The sequence below is a fragment of the Cyrtonyx montezumae genome, unplaced genomic scaffold (genome assembly GCF_038088225.1).
Source record: "Cyrtonyx montezumae isolate F1298 unplaced genomic scaffold, pur_monq_1.0 scaffold_15, whole genome shotgun sequence".
NCBI lineage: Eukaryota > Metazoa > Chordata > Aves > Galliformes > Odontophoridae > Cyrtonyx > Cyrtonyx montezumae.
The window spans coordinates 8,946,811-8,970,938 of record NW_027071881.1 but is presented as its reverse complement, the minus strand read 5'-3'; the positions used below and the strand labels follow the sequence as shown (position 1 = coordinate 8,970,938).

The following is a 24,128-nucleotide window of genomic DNA, read 5'->3' as shown; positions in this document are numbered from 1 at the left end:
CAACTTTACCTCTTGTAACCTCTGCAGCACATTTCTATACCTTATTTGTATCAGAGCATCAGTACAAAACTAAAGCGTGTTAACACTTCAGTGGAGAGGATGGGGAAGCTGCCCTTGCTTTCTGCGTGCTTGGTTTTGATGAATGAAGGTGATCCTTGAGTTGCTCGTGTTTATATTTCGGTTGTAGGTTCTGTAGTCAGTGTCAGGAGGCTGACCTGGTGCCCTGTGTGCTCCGTACCATCTAGGAACATTTCTTTTAGTGCTTCTTTGCAATCTATAAGGGCACGGTGACTTTCAGCTTAAAATATAAGACAATATTCAAAGGTGAAAGATTGCATTTAGTAAGCGGAGAGTTTTTTTGTAGTAAGGGCTTAGTGCAACTCATCAGAACAGCAATTCACTGTGCAGTTTGTTAAGGCTCTTAGCGAGTCATTTTTACTTCTAGACAGCCTAGAGAGGCTAATGTTTGAACTTCAGCTTCTAATGGCAGGGGTTTGTTTTTCTCAGATATAGATGAATTAAAATGTGCCCCATTTGGAAGCTGTAACAGCGGGTCTGCAGTCAGCAGCCTGGCAAGCTACGACTGGTCTGACAAAGAGGACATTCAGCAGGGCAAGAAGTTCTCCTTCACCCAGGCTTCAGGAAGTGGATCCTCTGCAGCTACTTCTGTTCTTCAGAAGAAGGAGACCTTGTTTGGCAGCTCAGAAAACATCACCATGACAACCGTTTCCAAAGTGACGACGTTTTCTAGCGAGGATGCTTTACAGGATGTTTCATTTGCAGCCTTTGCTAACTTTAAAGACTCCGGACCAATATCCAGTGGTCCAAGTGATGATGACAACGGAGACTTCGGTGAGTTTGCGAGACCTTCGTCAGAAGCACGAGATGTGGCAGCTGACCCAAACCACGAGGCAGACTTCCTCGCCGCTGGGATCTCTTCTGAAATACAGAGAGAGTCCACAGATGATTTTGGAGAATTCCAAAGTGAAAAGCCAAAAATCAGCAAATTTGACTTCTTAGTGGCAACGTCCCAAGGCAAGGTGAAATCTAGTGAAGAAATGATCAAGAGTGAGCTGGCAACCTTCGACCTGTCTGTTCAAGGTAAGCCTGCTCCGTGGAGGAAGCTTGTAATGCATACACTTACCAGAGGCTATTTGTTCTAACCAAATGATGCATTTGCTGATGAGGACTGCTGGAAGCAAACTTCTCACTAATTTCCATGGTGTTTGGAGTGGAGCTCTTTCTAGAAGTGAAAAAAAAAATGGTTGTGCTAAAAATCTGTAAGAATTTAAGAACTGGTTTGCACCAGTCACTGGGTGAATGGAGGGCTTTGTGCTGGACATCCCTTGGTGCTGCTCTGTTCGTTTTTGCTAGTCGCTGCCGTTGAATAGAAGAATAGCTTTGTTTGTATCCAAACTTTTTAGGATCTCATAAAAGGAGCCTAAGCCTGGGTGACAGAGAAATAAGCCGCTCCTTGCCTTTACCAGCTCTGGAACAGCCCTTTAGGGACCGCTCAAACACTCTGAGTGAGAAGCCTGCTCTGCCTGTCATCCGGGACAAGTACAAAGACCTAACTGGGGAGGTTGAGGTAAGGAGTACCCAGAATACAAGTAAATCAGCAGTGACTTCCATCAGGTGTTCTGTATCGCAGCCCTTTGAGATGTGAGCTGCTTGAAATTAAGAGTATGATCTGAAGATGGAACCTGGGTGAGGTTTTGTGTTTTGATTTTGCTGTTCTTAAAGTTTCTTTCCTTTGTTCCCTTCTTACGAGCAAGAAATGATTAATAAAAGAATTTTCATCTTTTCTGTCTTTAAAGCCTCATGACATGGAAAAAAATGCTGTTGTCTGAATCGTTTGACCTTGCAGTCTAAGCCTGTAACTGGAAATTGGTTACAGCTAAAATCTAATCCCAGGTTTGGCACTGAGACCGTTGGCTTTAGGAAGTGGACGAACCTTTTTGGCTGTGTAATAGTTATTTCTCTTGCTCATATTGAGAACAAATGGTAAAAGGACTCATTAAATTCTGCTAATCCTCATTTCTCCAACAGCAGACCTGCAACAGATTTGTTAGGAGTAGGGATGTGCAATCCAAACTTTCACCCTTTTGTTTACCTTATTCCTTTTTAAACTAGTTCTAAGCCTCAGAAATCAAACTTTACAATTCAGATGCAAACAGACTAATTAAAAAATGAGGAAAAAAGTTAGGAGAAGGTATTTTAGGAGTTTTCATGGCTAACCTGCAAGCAATCTCTTTAAATATACATCTTCTGTATGTCTATTGTGATAGGAGAAAGGGAATTGTGTGTAGAAATGAGATTCAGACTGTCCTTCTCTTCCAAATAGGAAAGTGAGAGGTATGCCTATGAGTGGCAGAGGTGCCTGGAGAGTGCTCTGCAGGTAAGAGTGTAACCTCCTCTGCAGCCCTTTCCTCCCTAGCATAGGATACTTATTGTGAGAAGGGGAAAGGCCATTAATTTTCAGGTAATGTGATACTTACCAGCCAGAGTAATTTAAAAATATGTATATTATTAATTGTATTATTCAACTAGATAGTGGTGCATGCATGCACTTAAAACTGCTGTTTTAATAATGAAAATAGTTGAGGGAGTGCGTTCAGTGTTTAAACGTTCATACTTCTACCCCAATCTGTGTGACAGAATATAGCAGTTATTTATTGCCTTGTTGTTTTGTTTAACAATTTGTTAGTGACCATCTTGTTCGTAGTAATTAACAGCTCTGCTTCATGAAACTCCCTTCTACCAGGTGATAAAGAAAGCAAACGATACCTTGAATGGAATAAGCAGCTCATCCGTTTGCACTGAGGTTATCCAGTCTGCTCAAGGCATGGAGTATTTACTGGGTATGTTTTAATGGACTGCATCTCTTACACTGGAAGTTCTCTTCTGTATTTGAGCTGCAGTTTCTCCACTGTGTTTTATTCCAACAGGGGTTGTTGAAGTCTACAGAGTAACAAAGAGAGTTGAACTGGGAATCAAAGCAACTGCTGTTTGTAGTGAGAAACTCCAGCAGCTGCTGAAGGATATAGATAAAGTGTGGAACAACCTCATAAGCTTCATGTCCCTTGCTGCTTTAACGGTAAGACCAAAAAGAAGCTGCATCTTCACTAGAAGAAAAGCTCTGATAAGGGAAAATTAGTACAATTTTAATGAGCCATTTTATGAAGCTGGAATAGTGTGGATTTGTCTCTGTATAATATCTCTACCATTAGTTCTAATGCTCACAACACAGGAGCGTGCAACGTAGCAACACACACGTAACGGAGCTGTTTTCTTTTCTCTCTGGATTTGGAAGTGCCTCAGTTTGTTTTGGTTTCCACTGCAGACAAAATAGCTTTCCCTGCTCTGAATGGATCTGCCAGACGCGACCGGGCTGCTCTGAGGCAGTCTGGTAGGAGCTTGGGAGCTTTCTGCCTAGCTGAGCACAAATAGTGGAGACAGATGGGTATTTTTGATGACACCTTGTCAGAATATGGGATTTATCCTTTCAGTATTTTACCACTCAGCAGGTGATGTTGATAGATGAGGATTCATCTGTTTGACAGCTGGCATTGTTGATGGTAACAATCGAAGCAGCCACCAGGATTCTCTCTTGATTTAAACAAGCAGATCAAAATCTAGTTCTGAAGTGCCCTCTGTGGAAGATGGCAGGGACCACTCCCAGGGCTAGGGCCTGGCTGTGCCCTCCATGTCAGTCAGCCACACGTTGGGAGCACTTGGAGCTGGAGCACCAAAAGTTATCTGTAGGAGTCCTGGGACTCCCAGTTCCTATGGTTCTCAGAATCATTGTTTTTTGTTTCTCTTCTCCACGTGGAACTGTGTGCACCCATACATTCCCCTAGTGTGGATCCCAAATGGTGCAGAAGTGCCAATTAAGTGCTGAGAAGCATTCTAGCTCAGAGACGTCTGCTTGGAAAGGTTAATTTTACCTTTTAAAGGGTTTTGTTGCAGGGTAATGTTGTGCCTGGCCCTGTGGTTTTCATTGCAAATTACAGGATGACCTTCTCATTTGCTTCACTCATGCATTTAGTAAACAAATATTAGAGTGCCTTTATTAACTTGATTGATCTTCTTAAAGATTAAAGGGCTTCAGTTGTTCTCCGGCCGTTCTGCAGGGAGTGTGATCAGCATTCCTATCCTATGGAGTGGAGTATGCATCTTTTTATGGTCACACTTTCCCCCCCCCCCCCAAGTTTCCTACATTTCTAGCCATTATCATTCATTGTGCCACTGCATTCAAGCAGTGCATCGTTTTATACCACTCATACAGAGAGGCTTTTCTGTTTCCATTTGTCTTGTTGCTGAATTTCAGGTTGTGTGCCAGAGAAGTTACTTTATTTCTTATTTGCAGGCTTCGTCTCCTCTGTCCTTTGTCTTTCTTGAACCTGAACTTGTGTCTGGTGTGAAACAGCCGATGCCCTTAATTCCTAAGTGCTTTGGTTGATCTAAATATTCCAATTGGATGCTGTGCCATATTCTAGTTTCAGAAAAACCTTCAGAAAGAAGAACAGCTGCCCTTTTTGAGCAGGCAGGGGTACAGAATTCAGGACAATAAGCACAGATACACTTCAAACACTGGTGAAAGCAGTGCTGGCTGCTGCCTTGTTTCCTCACAGCTGCACAAACAGCCGCTGGATACCACTGTTTATCCTCATCCAGTTCTTAATATGCTGCAGTTGAAATGTAGCAGAACCGCCTGGGCTCTTTCCTCAGAAGTTTCTCCTCCTTTTGATGTGGGAACACAGAACTGAAGGATCCTTTCCTTTGTAGTCTCACCCTTTTTCAAGGGCTGAAGTGTTACAAATCGATGGAGATGGAGATTGCGTAGCAGGACTGCAGATATCCATGAGCAGCTTTGATTAAATCGTGTATGAGTTTGTGAGGACATGCACTGTGTCATCTCTTCACGTTCCTGTTGGGATACCACAGCTCTCTCTCACAACCAGATCGATTATTCTTACTATGATGTCTGAAACTCATTGAAAATTCCTAAACTTTATTGTCTCATTTCTTCAGCCAGATGAAAACTCACTGGATTTCTCTTCTTGTATGCTGCGCCCAGGGATTAAAAACGCCCAAGACCTTGCCTGTGGAGTGTGCCTCCTAAATGTGGATTCCAGAAGTAAAGTAAGTATACAGCCTCAGTCGTTAAACTCCTTCTTAATTTATAGTTTTGGCTTCCATTTAGGCCTGGGACATGATTAGGAAGTTTAAATTTTAATCTGTAACTGGAAGTGGCAAAGGCAAAATCTGACCTGTAAATAGATGGGACTCCTGGAGTCATGGCCTGCGTTCACTGCGCTCCGCGTGCGACAGAGATGTGGAGAGAGGGCTGATGAGGTCAGTGGCTCGTCGCTGGGAAGAGACTGGGGTACTGAGACTCAAGTGCATATATATACGGTCTCTTAATGCCTTTTCTTGATGAAATGTATCTCCAAGGATCGCCAGGAGGGGTCTGTTGTAATTAGCGGAGCTGGGAGGGAATCCCAGGATGTGTACAGAGTAATTATGCCATCCAATTAACATGTAATGGCAGTTCTGCTGACTTTTTGGTTTCAACGTTATTTCAGAAAGAAGAGAAACCTGTGGAAGAGCTCCCTAAAAAAGTATGAACGTGTAAAAAACATTCCTTATAGAATCATTCCTAGCTGAGTGTGAAAGGCTGAACTGCTAGCTGGCCTTCAGCTGTCATTCTCAATTGTACCAATCATGAACCCTTTTCTTCCAGTCATTTTTTTTTGTCGCTGTTAACACTTGATCTGATCAACTAACATGCTCTAGAGCCTCCCTTTGGTCTTGTCTGCATGCTTGTACCTTGTGAATAGCTTTCTGGTTTTGTGCTCCTTCTGTTGTGTGGTAGAAAAGTCCCTGCAGTGAGTTTCTGAGTTCGTAGCTGCCTGCATGCCTGTTGAGGGGGGAGCTGTAGGGATTTCTGCTACAAATACTGACTTCTGTCTAAATGCAGTAGGCAGTGGCATTTTTAGAAGTCTGTGTAGGAAATCCAGAATGTGGGAAACAGGTTTAGAATATTTTTTTAAAATAGGTGGCTGCGAAGCACTGGAAATTCTGCTCAAGTAGGAACAGCTGTTAAATGTGCTCCTTCTGAACTGGGGGGAAGAAAAAAAATCAATATATCGCAAAGAGTCGAGATTTATTTAAAAATAAAAATTCAGTTCCCCGTCACATGTAAGCAGTATCTCCTAGCAACACACACGGAGATATTTTAAGCTTGTTTGTGGCTTCACGCGCTTCAGTCGTAAAGCAAATTCAGCTACCAGGAGAAGGTGGACCAAACTCAGCCTGGAGTGTGGTGAGATAACATCGACAGCAGGAGCAGCACCAGCTCAGTCACAGCAGAGTCTGACCTGGGGAAGGGAGTGGCTGGCAGAACTAGCTTTGTTCTGGACGGTGCCTGGAACATGGTGAGTTAGTTACAGGTGTCAGACAGGGCACTACCGATGTGTGGTGTAACAGATAGGTGTGAGGGTGGCAGGTTTTGCCCACCTGCAGACCTTTTGCAGACTAAAAGAAAGCATTAGTTTGGCTGCTGTGCTTCTGCAAGTGAGGGTGGTTTATTCAGTTCAGACATAGAGCGTCCAGGCTGAACCATGACTTGCCATTCCGGGGTGATCACCTGTGTGATGTCCATTTTCCACTCTAGTTTCCGGAGCTCGGAGGAGGTGAGACAGTCACACTTGTTTCAATTCTTGTTACTCCAGGCCTTTAACTCAGAAACGGATAATTTTAAGCTGGCGTATGGAGGGCACCAGTACCACGCGAGCTGTGCAAACTTCTGGATCAACTGTGTGGAACCAAAGCCTCCAGGTCTCATTTTGCCAGACCTGCTCTGAAAGCAGTTGTGCCGAAGGTGGAGTATCAGGTGGAATGATAATGCACAGTGCTTGGGTAAATGGTGTGATGGAGTAAGTGGAAAGGCTTCTTTGTTTGAAATGCTTCTTTTTGGCTTTTGTACAATCGTGAATTAAAGGCACTGTCACGTACAGAAGAATTTTCATCCATGAAAAGATGTCACCATGAAGTATTTTCCTGGAAATGGCTGGGGCTTCAGAAATATCTGGGAAAAACTGACAAGTGGCATAAAATGTGGTGGTCCAGTCCTTGCTGCAATGATCGTGGGTTGGCCTTTGTCAAACAAACAAGCAGTTCTGCTCACCAAGCACAGACCTCACAGAGGACATACTCAGCTCCCGAGATGAACTCAAACCTTAGATTGATTTGCATAGAAATGACTACTTAAGTACTTGAAGTACATATTTGCAAACAAATCTTTTCTTAATGTTTTTGGTGTCTGGACCATGATGTTTTTCTTTAAATATTTGCTGCTCTGTTACATGCACACAGTGCATGTCACAGTTACTTCCGAGGCAAAATGAATTACTGATACCAGATGAATTAGGTGGCAGAGAGACATTGTATATTCATGCTTTCACCGTTCCAAATTGTAAATTACACCATATTCAAGCACATAATTGGTTAGCACTGAAGGATGAGAACTTGGAAAAAGGGTTTAAGATTTCCCCTTCATGTCCAGGTCCTGTGGTACATGCAGCTGTGTTTTGGAACTTGCCATCCGTGCTGTTCTGCTGTAAATGCTAGGTAATATCCTTTCTTGGACTTGCCTAAACTATAGGTGGAGTTTGTTTTTCCTGACACTTTGGTGGTTGTGTGGCTGCGTCGCTGCTGGAAGTTGGACTCCACTGTTGCTGCATGTCTGCTTGTTGTACATATTACCTTTTTGTACGTTAACGTGCTTTCCTTGATGGGATGCCTGCATGTAACGTGTGCTGTCTGCAATGGTGTGTGTTCCTGACTCCCAGGAGTCCAGCACAGGTGGAGCTCAGCTCCTGCTGGGGACAGGTGTGATCTCAGGCTGGAAGCTGTCTCCTCGAGCAGGCTGTCTGCTGAAGCAGTCTGCTGCCAATCTGCTGTTCTGTTGCTTACAGGAGGGGGACCTACCTAAACAGGAGGAAGTCTGTAGTAGACTATTGCAAAGTGTTACCCAGACATCTGGAGTTTTCTGACTCTTTCTTCCAAGACAACACTCAGATGACAGTGCCATTGGCTGCTGCTTACAGGATTTTAAACTCAGAGGGAGCTGCCTGGCATTATTTTAAGAGCCTTACCTGTGTACAGTTCTGTTTAGTTTGCAGAGAATGCAGTGTGGTGTATATCCATCAGATGCAACTTGCTGCTGAATTCTTTGACTTAAGTCAGAAGTCCCTTTTCTCCAAGGATATCAACAGCTTTTCCACTTTTGCCTTGTGTCCATTATGAGTAACTGACATTCACAAGCCCAAGGGCCCCAATGGGATGCCCCACTGAGGGAGCTGATCGATGTGATTGTGAGGTCACTTTCCATCATCGCTGCTCAAATGTGGCAAATGGGAGAAGTTCCCAAAGCCTGGAGGAAAGCACATGTCCCTAAAAAGGAGCCAGGGGACCTCACAGGTCGCTCAGTGTCCCCTCAGTCCCTGTGGGGTGATGGACCTGCTTGTCCTGGAAACCATTTCCAGGCATGTGAAGGAGAAAGAAATATCAGGAGTGGCTTCACAAGGGCAAATCCTGCCTGATGGGGCAGGGGTTGGAGCAGGTGGGCCCCAAGGTCCCTTCAACCCTAACCATCCCGTGGGTCTGTGATTGATTGATGCATTTACTAATTCTGCACTATACTAAACTATTCATAATGCCAAATGAAAGAATCTTGGCTGACGGGAGCATTAGATGGCTGGGCCCTCATTTACACAAATTAAAACCAACCTTCCTGCTGCCTGAGATTAGCTCGTTCACAGAATAAGCATCTCATGCCTCCCGTTGCAAGCTCAAGCTCATCAAGTGGCGGATTTTTAATCGTGTGACAGCGACTGCTTGCCTTCTGTTCCCCAATTATTACAAAAAAAAAATGGAGCAAGAAGGCAGTCACTCTTTGCTTGCTCTCTTTCATTTATTAGGCATGAAATAGTGACAGCACTGTAGCTTCTGACCACAGAGATCGTCTTCCCTCCTGATTAGGGGCTGTACACATCACCAGGGTGAGTGTTCCCACTGCTGTTTGGGTTTGTGTGGCAGCACTCCCTGTGCTGCTGAGCACCGGAGCACTTGGGCACTGCTGCAGTGCTGCGAGGGGACCTCTCCACGGTTTGGAGTGTGTGGCTGACACAAAGGCTGCGCCTGTGGAAGTGCTATATTGGGAGAAGGGAGTTTATTGTCAGGGTGGGTTTCCACTGCAGGCCCTGAGCCCTTAGCTGGGTAGGTTTGTCCGTCTCATTAAGAGAACAGCATGAAGGAGACAGGCCGCAACGTGGAGCTTAAAGCAAGCGATATTTCAAATGCAGCATGAGCTGTGCTGTCATAATAACGCGTCTCAGCGATGTTTCTCTGGTCGTGTACTCATTAAGCAGGGAAGCTTCCCCTCCTGGTGGACCTGCTGTGTCTCCTGGCCATAAAAGTAAGGGCTCTGTGCTCACAGTGGCAGCGGAGCAGTGCAGCACTGCCGTCACTGCTGCGTGCAGAAGGGGAGGCAGCCGCAGCATCAGAGCATCCATGGCAGCACAAGTGGTATTTCTGAACGTGTTGACGTCATGGGAACGCCAAATGCTTTCGGTGCAGATGCCCTGGATGCCAGCGTGGCACCGGGAGGATCGTTCCCCTCGCACATCCTGCTCCTCACAGTGACTCACTGTGGCTTTCAGCCTCCTCAGATATGGCACTGCTGGCCAATCTGTATCCAAGGTGACGGTGTTTTGTGTGGTGCATTGTAGCAGACCGTGTTCCCTGCTTCCTTTGCATACAGGCTGATGGACTTGCTGCTTCTGCTTTGCTGTGCTGAGTTTTGTAAGTGGAATTCCTTTTTCTGGACATTGACTAAAAAAAAAAAAAACCCCGAGAAACACATTTTGTTTTTTTCTGATGCCTGAGATCTGTGGAGCTGCCTCGGGAAAGCAATCTTCCTATCTTTGTGTATATTTGGAGCTTGAAGAGATTGTTCCCTTGGTTAATTTAATTTATGTATGGTTTTGCCTTGTTCTCCTGATGCTTCTGTGCTGTCTCTGTGGGAGGAGTGCTGGGGAGCAAACCCGTGGCTCCGGCCTGTGTCTCCTTACTGCCCTGTCTCCCTGCCCTTCCTTTGCCATGCTCTGTGGGGTGGGAATGGTCAGCTCTTGGATGCTGGTGGTCTCCATCTCCAGCAGCAGCTCCTCCTGAGAAGCCCACGGCTGCGAGGGGAAGCACGGCTAAGGGTTGGGAAGAAGCTGTGACACCCCACGGAATGCAATTCCCTTCTCAGCTTCGTGTCAGATTGATTAAACGTGAAACAAAGGCAGCCTTCTCAATAAAAGCTGCTGTTGTACAAGCTGCTTCTTCTGGAAGATGTCTTTTTGATCTCTGGGCCTGCCTTTAATTCCAGTTCTCAGTACGAGGAAGAAATTCCTTCTTCTTCCCTTTGGGTGAGCATTGTCTGTCTCCTAGAAGTGATTTCAGCATTCGTAGTTGGAGCTGCTTCGGTCTGTGCTGTGCCACAGTCACTGCAGGAATCCTTGCAGTGGGGGCAATGTGTGGGGGCTCTCAGTGAGTGGCACTTCAGGGCTCTGCAAACAAGGTGTGCGCTCTGCTGGACGGTGGGCAGCATCGTGTCCCGCTGCCAGGCACTTGGAGTTGCATCTTCTTCCACTTCTGCTGACTTAAAGGTGCACAAAAACCGTTCAGGGGAAAAGAGGGCTCAGGTAAATATCATCTCTTGGAATGAGGAACTTCTGCGGAGGGACACCTCCAGGTGTTAGTACCACTGCACTCCTCTGAAATCTCTCCTGGGCATTCCAGATGAGTTCTGTCTGACAATGTGCTTCTGTGGGGTGATGGCATCTTTTATTGCTTCAGAGTCACTCAGTGCTTTGGCTGTTGAACACTTTTGGTACCGTCCCCTTCCCTAACACTGGAGCAGTGTATGTGCAATATCTAGATTTACCTGTTCCAAGTGGAGAAGTTATCCCTTCTAGTTTTAATGCAGAAAATACTGTAAGTTAAACCTACTCCATTTTTCAGGTGAAATTTAATTTTGAAAGACTTTTTTTTTAGTATTTTTCCCCTCTACGTGACATGCTTTCAGGATTTCTCCTAACTAATTTTTAGTCCTATTTTTAATCTCTCCTTCCTTTCTTACTTACCACTTCCCTGGTGCGATTTAACTCGAGGGAAAAAAAAAAACAAACAACGCATGTATTTTCAAATGGACAGCCAGCCTGATCCGCCCGCTTGTTTGTCACAGCAAACAGTGCCAAGAGACACAACCGCTGAAACCTGAGCTGCTCCCAGCGTGTGGCAAAGCTCCCTTTTATCTCTGCGGGCTGAAACTCGATTCTTGCTCATCTGAAAAGAAATTCCCTCTGGCGCTGCGGGGCTGCTCCGTGGTGCTGAGATACGGAGGGGCACCGGGAGCTGGAAATGTGGTGCTCCAGTGCTGGGGGTTTCCCAGCTGCAGCTTTGGCTAAGTGCACCCCTGACACGAGAGAGCTTTGCAGGTGGAACGGGCTATAGATGCTCCAAACTCCCTTTGGATGCCCGTAAGCTACTGAGGACTTGGCAGCACCAACTGGCTGTTGTGATGTCAGGAACCGGAGGACACCTCAAAACCGCCTGGATCAGAGCTACTTCTCCAGACCCCCGTGAAGCACTGCTCAGGATCACACCACGTTCCCACTGCTCCTCCAGATACACGAGCGCAGTTCTGAGCAGGAAGCCAAACACGCGTTCTAGTTTCATCTTTATTGATTTTTTTTTTTTACAAGTATAGAATCTCATTTAAATCAGAGAGCTATGTCAGCATCCAGCAGTCTGCACCCTGCTCATCAGGGATGCAGCAGAGGACAGGAAGGTGTTGCTCCATCTGCAGGGGGAGCAGTGGTGCTGGGGAGGCAGCAGCTGTGCCGTGGAAAGGTTTCTCCCACATCTCTGGTTGGAATCTTTCTCATCGTGAACGGAACGAGGCAGAGCCTTCCCCGCGGTGCCGTCCTTGTCCAGGAGGTCTCACAGATCCACATCGCCTTTTTGAGCAGAACAGTTCTAGAATGCAACATAACCTTGAGGACGTAATGAAGTGTTTCAGAAATGGACTAAGGCAGATCACGACCGTATCTAGAGCGAAGTAATCGAGTGGGTGTACCTACTTCAGTTCACTGGTTGTCTGAACGTTAGGAAACGCAACTCAGCCCTTTAGGAAGGTGGCCACGCACGCAGCACTCCCCAGAAATCCCCTTGGCTGTGCAAGGGGGGAGGGGAAGGGTTAACCTCCTGCTGCTGCCTGGAGCCACACGTCCACAAATTGTGTTTACTTTCCACCCACAGAACACCCCCAGTACTTTTCAGAAGTGCCACTGTCTTCCAGGAGCATTGCCCTGGCATGGAATGAGTGAAGAAGGACTTTTTTTTATTTACTTGATTCCAATCATTCAGATTTTACTTTACTTGTGCCTGACACGGACTGACTTCATTCTTTTTGACTTTTAATACAGATTAAGAGCTGACTAAAGATCTCAAACACTATATACTGAGAGTCACTACAGATGTTAAAGAAAACACCAGCACTAGCAACACAACCCTGCACTGCCTCCTCCCTGCTCCTGGAAGCCGTGCCCTAAGAGCCCGACTTCCCTGCCTGGTGCTAGTGCTGCTCCCAAGCCACTACAGGATTCTGCAAGGAAGCAAACAAGCTATTAAAGAAATATCCAGGCTACCGCATCACAAAGCGCGCTTTGTTCATTAACTCTGCCCAACGCCTCGTAGGCCTTTCCTCAAAGGATACTAATAAACTGACTAAAAAGACTTCATGAAAGGAATAAACTTATAAGGAGATCTCCTTCTGCTAAATCAGAGAAAAAATGGGATGAGGGAATCCCTGTAGAGAGAAATGCTTCGAAGGGAACCGTTGGCCTTGCGGGTTAGTGAGGTGAGAATTAGTTGAGGTTCTGCTGTATGGTAAAGAACCAAAGTTGGCTGTAGAAAGAGAAGGGAACGTCTCCAGTCTGGTTGACTTTGGAACAGCGTGTCCCTTCTGTTGTGCTTCCCATCTGCAGTCACATTAAATTCCCCAGTAAGGCATCAGGGGTCTCCTCTCTCTCTCATAAACGTCTGGGATGATGCCATATGGTGTCTGTACCATTTTAACCGTCGTCTTCCCAAACAGCTTCCTCTCGTAGTCTATCAGTTGCCTCCAGAAGCCCACGTTGGGGCGTATAACGGGGCGCCTCGATTTGACCCAGTTGTATGCCTCGAACAGGGACACCTTGTGGTACTTCATCAGGTAGGCGATGCACAGCGTGGCCGACCTGCTGACGCCGGCCGCGCAGTGCACCAAGGTGGCCCCGTGCTTCCGCGCCACACTGTGGATCTTGTCGGCGACGCTGTCGAAGTACAGGGAGATGGGAGCGTTGGGCATGTCAGCCAAAGGCACTTTGACGTATTCAAACTGGGGCCAGTTGAAGTTGGGGATCTCGATGGTTGCGTTGATGATGCAGGTGATCCCTCGGGACAGGAGCAGGTGCCGGTTGGAGGCGACGCTGCCCCGGCTCAGGTACAGCGAGGGGGTGATTTGGGCGATGCCCCCGAGGGCACCTTCGGAAAGCATTCGTGGAGCCATCAGAGTTCTCGGTAAGGAGTTGTGGCTTCTGGAGGTCATGGAGGATCTTGGCACTCACACTTCCATTATGGGAAGGGATCCAACGGGACCTGCAGCCAAGGGAAGGATTGTCTGGCCCGGTGGTGTGAGGATAGCAAGAGCTCCCTCCGCTTAGTTGCTGCAAAACACAAGCAACACCGCGTGAGTGGGGCACCCGTCCGATGAGCCCGAGTCCGTGCCAGAGAGAAGGGAAACCCAGCTCACCCCGCTGTGGCCTAGACAATCTCCTACTGGCAAACCTCCACGGGGTAGGGTTGCTCTGGGTTTGTACGGCGCGCGTTACCATGGGGCCCCCAGGCACTGCCTGAACAGATATTAACACAAAAATCTTCCAGCCTAATTAGCCCCGATTACTCGTCAAGGGCTTAGGCAGCCTACCTGTGGGCCTGGACAGTGTTTCATCCAGATCAGCGCGTGGAAGATTAGTTACGCCTTTTTCATGTTCAAAAGCAGCAACTTCACAACTGGTTGGGATCCAAGGGGAGGGTGAGAGGCATCTCACTGAGGCTGGATATAGGTGCCAGCAGTTTACCCTGCCCTCTCCCCAGTGCCACCCTTCTCCTTTTTTAGCTATAAGAAAGTCTCTGCCAAAGCACGTCAACATAGGCAAGTTGCTCATTAAAAAAGGCAGTGACTCACGTCCATCTTGATCGGTAATCGGTTCCCAGTGAGGCTGGGGAAGTGTGGAAAGAGTGACCTGGTTATGTCAAACAGAGAGTAAAATTGAAGCAGAGGTAGGGACAAGGGAGGCTCTTTTCCTGCTGCTTTAATAACTGACTAATGTTTTGGAGAAAGACACGCTCCGCAGAGGCGTGGGTTTGCCTGTGTGAGCCATTTGTCCCCGGCCACCTCCGCTGTGGGCTCCAGGAAGGACACGATCTGGGCACTCCTGCTATTTCGAGGGCCAGAGTGGAAAATAAAAGATGTGTTTTTACCTCCCTTACTCCTTTGGGACTTCTCCAAAGCCAGCGTAGAAGCTGCGAGCAAGAGGATGAGCCACAAAGCATTAATACCTTGCAGGTCGTTTCCACGTATGTGGCCTCCACCTGGAGCCTGGTGTGGGAGAGGCCGAGGTGGGGGCAGAGGTGGGGGCCCACCTGGGCCCCCTCGAAGGGCTGAGACAGTGCCTGCAGAGTCCCCAGGCACTGCCACTGCCACGCAGCAGTCCGTCAGCATCCCGGGCTCTGGGAAGCGCCGGCAGGTCTCAGCAGCAGCTGGTAGCTCTGCCAGCAGATTTTTGGCATGGGTTTGCTGTACGGTAACTTAATGAGCATAGCACAGTCTCCTCTGTGGCTCGTTCCCTGCTGGCAGCTACATGAGCAGCTCCTGAAACCGTGGGCCCAAAGTGCGGGTGCTGCAGAAGTTCGTGCCCCAACAAGATCTTTGCTGCAGCTGCGAGCACTCAGCTTCCCACTGCAGGCACCCAGCTGGGGCAGCAGGGAACGTTTCAAGGGAACTGGGTTCCTGGAGCAGGGGAAATCCCTATTCAAATATCTACAGCGGGCAACACAAAGGATTTGGGCACTTACACTCAGGAAGGAGCTGCTCCCGAGCACCGCCTGGCACCTGGAGGCGTCGCAGAGCACGTCCAATGCTGAGCTGGGAAGAGAAGAGAGCACGGGTTTGTGAGGTTCCAGGTGGGACTGAGGCAGGGCACCGGGCAGCACCTCGCTCTGAGGATGCTTAGCCACCAGGTTAAAGTAGCTTTCCAAGGACTGGAAAGGAGGATCGCAGCTTCTCTGCGTGGACACAGAGGCTGAAGAAAGGCAAGCTGGTGCTGAGAGCCGCAGCACCCTGCTCCTGGGAAGCACAGGACTAGGACAGCATCCCCTTTTAATTCTCCAGCTGAATCAGAGATAACACACATCCTGAGAGTGGAAGGAGCAAAAGAAAGTGAGGGGAAATGGACCGGGGGTGGGGAGAGCAGTGCATGCCTGCTGCAGGGCCGGTGGGCAGGGCGGGATGCAGAGCGGGCAGCACACAAATCCAAACAGGACTGTAACTCCTCACCCCCCAGGAGGGCCGGGGAGCCTCAGTGGGGAGGTGACCTGCAAACACACTGCAGCTGCGGGGCTGGGCAGGAGGACCCAGCCTGTTTCGTGTAAGAAGTGCTGAATTCAGGGCCTTTGTTTGCTCGGTCTCAGCTCAGCTTTCATCGTGGGGACTCAGCCAGCAAACGTGGCTGACCTCTGTTCCCTTGATTCGCTCGTGTGGCTGACCTGCTGCTGCCTGGGATGGGGAAGCTCAGTGCTGGGACCCAGGCAGCTCCAGGGGCTGCAGTGGGTTGGGGATCGGTCTCCTCCTAGCTGTATAGAGACATCTGAACAGAAACATCCCCCAGGTCCTCATGGTGGATGAGTGGCAACTGCAGGAGGGTGGAGGTTCAGGTCCCTTTGAGCTTTGGACACGGCAAACAGGAGAGCAGTCGTTGGAGAAGAGATCTTCACAGACCATCCTGAGATGGAGGGGACCATAATGATTACCGAGTCCAACTCCTGGCTCCACACAGACCACCAAAATTTTTTCAGCAGAGAGGAAATGGGATCCCTTTGGTATGCAACATGAATAGGGACGAGCTGGATTTTCCCAGCGCTGAGAGCCAGGCTTGGTTTTGGCAGTGTGACAGCCAGCAGCACCCCCGTGCAGACCCAGCCCTGCAGGTGTGCTGCGGGGGCTCGGGGCGCTTTGGGAACGGCTCTGCTGCTTTCCATAAAGTGGTTCCTGCTTGCAGGCAGTGACTTATCCGACCATTTGCATGCAACGAGCCGGGCTCGCTCTGCAAACTGCACAGCTCCGGGCTGGCAGCAAGCTGCCCATGCACTGCGTGCAGCACACCTGCAACAGCAGCCAAGGCAGATGGATGGACAGACAGCTTTGGGCTCAGGGGATGCTGCACAGAGCAGCAACAGAGCTCCAAACGGCCGAGACCTGGCAGCACTGCCCCTGCGTGAAGCACAGCAACCCCTGACCAGAAACAGTTAATGTTTCAGGGAGGATTTCATTACATAAGCAACTGCTGGGGCTGCTGCCACGCTCTGAGCAAACTCAACACGGCCGAGGGTGCTGCATGGCAGCGAGAGCAGAGGGCTGGGGAAGGCAGGGGGATGCAGAGAGCAGCCCCTTCCCAGCATCAGCCAGCCAGGATAGCTCGGTACAGCTTGCTGCCTCTGTGTGGCAGCTCCGTGCCTGTGGAGGTTGTGGTAGCCCTGCACGATGACCAGAGCCAGCAGCAGGTCGCTCCCCACCCTCACAGCTGTGCCTACCCCAGCCAGCTTCTGATTTCACTCCCATGGTACTCCATTTGCTGTTCTTAATATGCACAATTCACTCTGCCTCGTCCCTCTGTAACCCAACGCTGTTACTCTTCATGCAATGGTTCCCATCATTACGCTGGGGCAGAGAGAGAGGAAGAGTGTGAAAAGGCTCTTCCTGACTCCTGCTGCATGCAAGAAAACAAGCAAAGAAAAACAACCTGGGGATGGAGTGGAGTGAGCAGTGAGTGGCTCCGGGGGCTGGCAGGGCTCAGGGTTTGTTGCAGAAGGCTGAAGTCAGCACCTCCATCCTGGCTGCACGTGGGTGGGCAGACTGTGCAACCAAGCTTCAGGACGCAGGGACACGCACATCACACAGTGGCACTGCCCCACGTGTCCCCACGTGCTGAGCTCAGTGGGGGTCCCAACACACCGGGTCCCTACTGACACAGTACTGAGGATTGGTGCAGTGCCTCTCCTGCCCCAGGTGAAAACTGATGTTTCTCTCCTGGGCCTAACGAGGGGTGGGGACTCGCTAATTACAGCCTGGAGGTAAGCCCACCCCCATTGCCTTCAGGTGTGCTCCACACAGCCCCCAGCCGTCCCTGGGGGTGGGCTCATAGCAACCAGCTGGTCCTTCCAGCACTCATTGCAGACTTCGCTTCTGACCACTGCAGCTGCTGCTCCTCTCCTGGTGGCTGCTGCGTGCTGCTGAGCCTGGTGAGTCTGCGTTGGGCACCGTGTGCTTTTTTGCTGTCTCCAGGGGTTAAGCGGAGTGCTGGATCTGTGGCTGAACCCCCAGCAGAAGGGGCAGGTTGCAGGAGGTGTGTCTTTGTGTGCCCACCGCTGTGCTTCCCAGCAGCCCCTCTGCAGGCAGGGGGGTTCAGAAGCAGTGAGGTAATGCCTCTGTTGTAGTTTGTGCGTTGTGCAGTCTGCTCCCTCGGAAAGGCCACCACTGACAGCACTTACAGTTCCAAGTTGTGCAGTGGTTGGTGTTTCCTCCTCTCACTTTGGTTCCCAGAGACGTAGATTTCCATTAATGAAAACTGAAATTCCCCTGGGTAAATGTTCTTGGTTTCTGGCTCTCCTGAGAAAGGCCTGAGAGCCCCTCTGAGGGCTCAGAAGGATGAGGGGTACAGGCAGATGTCATGGGTAAGCATGCTGCGGTTTGGCGTACTGGAGGGCCGTGCTTGTTGGTCTTCCAGCAATGAGCTGTGAGCTCTGAGCTTCCAGGTTCTCGTTCTGGGGCTGCTGGGTGGCTTTTCTGTCACTTCTTAGGGGGCACCTCCGAGGTGGAAGCACCTCCCTGGCTCTCCCCCCCTGCACTGTGAGCCCCAGGCTGCTGCTGAGGGGTGGCCCTGCTCCAATGCTGCCTTCTGCTCATCCCCTCCACAGCCCCAGGACTGCGTGGCACTGGGGATGGTGGGAATGCACTGAGAAGTGCCCAGTGAACTCAGGGCGTGGGGAGGAGCAGGTGCAGTGAGAGCCTCACTCCCAACGAAGTGGAGCAGCAGAAGCCCTCAGTTTCTTTCCCAGAGCATCACCTGGGATTGGAAGCAGGTCTGTGGGCTGGGTGTACGAGATGTCAGTGCTGAGGCTGCTTCTTCCCCTTCCCAGGAGAGGTAAAGTTATTCATTTTAGAGATAAATGCTGCCATAAAGAGAAGAGACAATATTGCAGTTGCTGAAATGAGTCTGCTCAGGGCTCTTCCTAGCTAGGCCGGATGGCAAATTGCTTGGGAAACAGTCTTGGAGAATGGCATTTAAAATAAATTTCAGCAGAGAGCACAAAGTAGTGCTGTCCTCGGGGTCAGAGCTTGCTTGTGCTGTGTCCGAGGTGGGCTCGAGGCTGGTGGGGAAGCTGGGAGGTGGAACGTGAGCTGCAGCCCCTGCCCTGCTGGGGATTTACTCCTGGAGCTGCCACGGCTGCTGTCAGCCATGCATCCTCGTGAGCAGAGAAATGAGCAGTTGGGTTTTGGATTGGGTAACAGCAGGGACGTGGGGTGATCTGGGTGTGACAGAGGATGCCTCGGCTGTACCTTGCACCGGTGGCCAAGCCCTGCTCCGATTCCTGCTGGCTGCTGCGTTATCCTCTTAGGCAAGCACGGGATGGAAGCTGTCAGATGCGAACTCGAGATAACAATCCGTCTCCCAGAAGCTGTGAGCAGGCCTGGCTGCCTGCACAGCACCCAGCACAACCACAGCCCCCACACCTGCTGCTGTCAGAGCTGCGTTCAGGCACGGCTCCCTGCTGCACGGGGTTTGCTGTGAGAGGTCTGGGGTTTATTGCTGCTCAGTGACCCCACACCCACTGCTTCTGCTCAGACAAAGAGAGGTTTATCTCCCCAGTTGTGGCACTGCCTTCTCCACACAGCTCCCACGACCTGAGCCTGGTCTCTGGGTGCCCCAGCCTGTGTGACACTGCCTGCGAGGTGACAGCCGCTGCCACAGCTCCTGCAGGTATTCACGAAGCCCCGTGTGATGCAGGGCTGTGCTCTGGGGTTGAGCTTCCCTCAGCAACCGGTTTTATCCATGGGAAACAAACTGCCTTTTTTGTTTGTTTTTAAAGCAGTGCCTCTTATCTTGGAGCTCCTGCTTTGCTCCAGTGCTCCGTGTGTCCGCCGCTCAGGGCCGTAGTGCAGCCACCTGTGTCTTGCATAAACTCAGGCTGGGTGCATCAGATGCTCTCTGAGCAGCATGAAGCCTCGAGGAGGCGTGAGCTGGATCCTACGGCTGCGTGCAGCGTCAGGGCTGTGAGCTGGCTGAGCTCTGGGGGCTGCTCTCCATTCCACATCTCTCAAAGCAAGAGGGGAGGGAGAGCGTCTGTTGCGAAGCGCTGCTGCTTATTTTGGCACCAGCTGACGGCATCTGGGCTGCAGGCAGAGCTCTGAGAAGCTCCCCCACTCCCATACTGTGTGTGTGTGAGACCCTGGCTGCCTGGGCACCTGCACGGAGCAGAGGGCAGGCTGTGCCTCGTGGGATGTGCCCAGCTGGTAGGCAGGGGAAAGCATCCCTCTTATCTGTGGCACAGAACACGGCTGCTGTGATGGAGATGTGATGTTGCTGGGGCTGTGTGGTTCACACCCAGGGCTCAGAGGCTGCTGCTGGAGGCAGTCGGTACCTCACTGCTGGGGAGCACCTCTGTGCTCTGCCACGGCTGGCTTCAGGACCCATAAAACTGAAGTCAGCTGAGAATTCACTGCTGTGATCGCTGGGAATTGCGTGGCACCTCCATGCTGATGCTCACCCAGAGCTTTTCCAGGGGCTGTGCTGAGCAATGTGCATTGAAGCACAGCCTTCCTTCCCCAGGAGATCTCAGAGCATCGTGCCCACAGCAGGGAACCCCCCCCGGGTGGGTGAGTGGGGCCGTGGGCACCCCAGGGCCTTGGGGAGGTTCAGTGTGAGGCTGTACAGTAGAAAGCTGTGCTGGAGGGGAAGCAGGGCTGGCAAGGAGCTGCCTGGCCATGCCAGCCTCCTGCCCGCAGCAGCTGGAAGGAATGAGGTCGCTCTGAGCACATGGTTGGGGTTGCTTAGGGTAACAGGAATGGAGGCCAACTGTAATCAATTAGCTGGAAATCAAGTTTACGTGCAGCACTGAATGCTTCCCATGCAAACAGCACGGAGCCAGCACCCCTCATCTCTGTGAGCTCCCATCGCTGTGTGCTCAGCACAGGGCACAGCCAGGGCTGATTTCCCTCGGGAACGGGGACTCCTGGCTCCGAGGAGATGCAGCCATGCAGTGTGTACGGGGGGGGATGTGAAGTGCCATCAGTGCTGGGTCCAAACACCCCAGCGGGGACACGGGCACCTGACTGGTGAGCTGTCCTGCAGGAAGCTGCCAGCTGTGGTGGTTTAATTTAACACAAGCTGCCTGAGGGCTGCTGGTGTCTTATTTAAAGGGGGAGAGGAGCTGGGCGGGATGAGCCCAGCAGCAGGGGCTGTGCTCCAGAGACTCTCATCTATTTCCAAGACCTGAGCCCAAAGCTGCTGGGTGTTGTGCTGCTTTGGAGCCGGAACTCAGTGTGCATTTATCTAGAGACAGAGGGGGTTGGGAGAAGCTCCCATGCCCAATTTGAGGCATGAGGTTTCCTTTCTATAGGCAACCAGCCTAGTAAGAGGGAAGGCTGCCTGCATCCCCACGGCCTGGAGCAGCGGGCAGGAGTTGGGGGGGCTGTGTGTGGGGTGCACTGACCTCACCCCGGTGTGTTTCCTGGCTCCACACTTCCACCTGAATCCCAGATGTGATGCTCCTGGTTCAAAGCCAGCACTGCCTCTCAAATACTGAGTTCCACATTTTGTTCTCCCCTCCCATAATATCCCATTTTAGGGGATTTCCCTCTTCCCATCACCTCTGTATATTTCTCAACACAAAAGCAGCCTCAGCTCTCCTCGCCGGTTCTGAGACTCAGTTGGGTTCAGCTCTTTGCTTCAACTGTGCCACCTCCCACATCGTGTGGACCGACGCGGGAGCAGCACCAGAGCCCGGAGCTCCTGGAGCAGGAACGAATCCCTGAGATTTCGCGTGTTCCCGAGGAGTGGGACGCGCACGTCCCAGGGCAGGGAGCACAGCCGGCACCGCGGCTCTGCTATCGCTGAGCACGAATTGCTGTGAGCCCGGTTCGGGGAGCTGGTGTGTGCTCCCCGAACCCGAACCGGGCTCTCGTACCTCCCCTGCCTGGGAGCTGCAGCTGTGCTAAAGGCCAGAAGCCCTGCGCTGGGGGCAGCAGTACGCCCGCAGGCGGATGGAGAGCCCCGGGGGAAGGGACCTGCTCCCTGCCCGGGCTGATGTGGCCTATCATAGGGGAAAGCAATGCTTCGCCAATGCTAATCCCTGCACCGTTCCTGCGGCAGCGGTTTAGGAACAAACCGAACTCTAAGGCGACGCGTGGGTACCGCGGGCAGAGCTGCGCGGCGCGGGGCAGTCCGGCCGCCCCGTCGGACGGGTTACGGCCGTCCCCGCACGCCGGGCCCAGGGCCGCGGTGAGTCGCGCTGCTGGCGGCGGCCGCCTCGGCCGTGAGTCAACGTGCGGCGCGGCCCCGTCCGATCCGCGGTGCCGGGGTCGGCTCCGGGCGGGCGGGATGCTCTGCCCGGCACCGCCGTCGGGGTTTTCCCCCCGGACGAACGGGCGCACCCCGAGCTCGGCTGCTCCACCACCGTACCTCTCCCCCGCGCGGTTTGTGTTCCGTTTCGTCCCACCCCTCCCTCCCCCAGCGGGGGCTGTGACCGCGGGAACCCCCGAACCCCCCCTCCCCTCCCCCCGGTACCCCCACCCATCGCAGCGCGCGGCGGATGGAGCGGGGGGGGCGGGGGGATGGGAGGTGGGGGCCGCGCTACGCCGGCGCGGAGAACCCGGAGTTACCGCCGCCCCCGGAGCCGCAGCGGGGCCGGATCCCGGCGCGCACCGCGGGGCAGCCCCGGCCGAGGCCCGGCTCCCACCCCCACCCCACCCCACCCCACCCCCTCCTCCTCCCGGCGCGGCCCCGTCCCGTCCCGCCGCTTACCGCTGCTCCTCGGCGGCTCCGCTCGGCTGGCGGCCGTCCCGCGGCGGGCGGCACTTTTATCCGCCGGGCAGCGGCCGAGCTCGGGCTCGGCGCTGCCACCTGATCGCGGCGCTGCCGGGGCCGCCCTCCGCCCGCCCGCCGTGCGCGGTTGCCCGGCTACGGCGGGGCCCGGCCCGCCCGGCGCTGCCCCCGGGCGGAGGCAGCTGGCGCCCGGCCCGCGCTTAAAGGCGCAGCGCCGCCTCGGGACGTGCGGGGCTCCGTGTGCGGGCAGAGCGAGGACGTGGCAACGGCCACGCGGGGACGTGGCGGGGTCGCCGCGTGGGTGTGACGGCGCTGTCCCCGGGGATGCGGGGTCCCCGCGGGAACGCGCGCTGTGTGCGGGCGCTGCGTTGTCCCGGTGGGGCTGTGACCGCGGGGACGCGGCGTGGTCCCTGAGGGATGTGATGGGGGAGCGATGGAGCCCCTGTGGGGCATCACACGGTCACCGCGGGGACACGCGAGTGGGGCTGTGCGGGGACATGGCCGAGGCATGGCGGGATCCCTGCGGGAGGGGGACGCTCCGGGATCGCTGCCCTGCCGGCAGGGTGGGCTCCCGAGGGCGGCGGGGCCTGGGAGCAGGCTGCGAGCTCAGCGGGGCCTGATACGGGGAGGAGGAGGAGGAGGAGGAGGAGGCGGCAGGCTGCGCTTTAACCCCCCGGCTGCCGGAGCATAGTGACATCCTCCGGAGCATCGCCGCCCTGGCCCTGTTCTGCTCTCTTTCTGCTGTCACTGTTGTGCGTTTGGACCAAAATAGCAGAGATCCCTAACAGGAAATCTTCCCTTACCTCCAGCCCCTCTGGCTTTTACCTCACTTCAATGGGTTCCGTGACTCAGCAGCCCAGATGGAGCCGTCCCTACGGCCCTCGGCACCGAATCTGTCTATTGCTCCAGAGGCTGTTTTTCAGAGAGCCTCTCTGCTTTGTAACATCAGTGTTCTCCCTTAAAACGCTGCCTCTCCGGCCCGGCAGCTCAGCACATTCAGCGCGGAGGTGGGCGAGGACCCAAAATAGACAAATTAAAAAAAAAAAAAAGAAATAAAAACCCTCAAAAGGCCAAAAAATGAAACGGTGAGGGTTTGAGCTCCGTGAGCTGGGGGCTGTGCTTCGCCTCTGCGTTGTGTCGGGTGTGCCCCGTGCTGGCTCCGAGGAGCTGGGCCGGATCCGGGGCTGGTGCTCAGCGTGGGCCCTGCACGGGGTATGGGGCTTCACCCCACATCGCGGTCCTCCAGAGGACACGTCGGGTTCATCTCTTCCAGAGATGGTTTTGGGGTGGCAGCCACCTGTAGTGCTCCTGTGAGGCCGTGTCCCGGGTGGTGGATGGTTTTAGCAGTGGTGTAACTCAGCTCTTAACCTCCATCCTGCCGCACTCAGGTGGGGAGGGCACCTGCGACCCATGGCTCAGCATCACCGCGCCCGGAGCGCTGGGGTGAGCGCGGTGCGGTGCCGGGCGCGTTCCCAAGGGGTGCGTCCGGCCCTTGGTTCATCAGCTGGTCGTTGGGGCTATTAGCTTAATCACCGGGGTGTTTTCCTGCCGTGCCCTGTGATCAGCGGCGGCCACGCGTGCCGGCTGAGGCTGAGGTTTCCGCAGCAGACCCAGCACCACGCGCAGGAATCCAGCCCCGCCGCTGCCATC

The 24,128-nt window shown here is 52.5% G+C and overlaps 2 protein-coding genes across 5 annotated transcripts in view; one reads left to right on the top strand and one right to left on the bottom strand.

Annotated features, from left to right (window-relative positions):
• Window positions 1–7,019, top strand: part of SYNRG (synergin gamma) — a 30,090-nt gene extending 23,071 nt beyond the window's left edge. For 2 of the 3 annotated variants that reach the window (XM_065732072.1, XM_065732070.1), the window contains 8 exons: window positions 508–1,101; window positions 1,425–1,588; window positions 2,345–2,398; window positions 2,765–2,861; window positions 2,949–3,097; window positions 5,035–5,145; window positions 5,589–5,624; window positions 6,738–7,019. In XM_065732072.1, the coding sequence (XP_065588144.1) occupies window positions 508–1,101; window positions 1,425–1,588; window positions 2,345–2,398; window positions 2,765–2,861; window positions 2,949–3,097; window positions 5,035–5,145; window positions 5,589–5,624; window positions 6,738–6,869 (1,337 nt within the window). In that variant the 3' untranslated portion in view covers window positions 6,870–7,019. The remainder of the gene's footprint in view (window positions 1–507; window positions 1,102–1,424; window positions 1,589–2,344; window positions 2,399–2,764; window positions 2,862–2,948; window positions 3,098–5,034; window positions 5,146–5,588; window positions 5,625–6,737) is intronic. The other variant, XM_065732071.1, reaches the window with a different exon arrangement.
• Window positions 7,020–12,024: 5,005 nt separating this feature from the next.
• DUSP14 (dual specificity phosphatase 14) lies at window positions 12,025–15,279 on the bottom strand. Of its 2 annotated transcripts, none has more exons than XM_065732140.1 (2): window positions 15,235–15,279; window positions 12,025–13,823 (listed from the first exon to the last, which is right to left on the bottom strand). In XM_065732140.1, the coding sequence occupies exon 2, from the start codon at window positions 13,703–13,705 to the stop codon at window positions 13,109–13,111; it is 597 nt and encodes a 198-aa protein (XP_065588212.1). In that variant the 5' UTR covers window positions 13,706–13,823; window positions 15,235–15,279; the 3' UTR covers window positions 12,025–13,108. The 2 variants fall into 2 exon arrangements, with proteins under 2 accessions (XP_065588212.1, XP_065588213.1); XM_065732141.1 differs by lacking the exon at window positions 15,235–15,279 and adding an exon at window positions 14,084–14,248.
• Window positions 15,280–24,128: the final 8,849 nt, after the last annotated feature.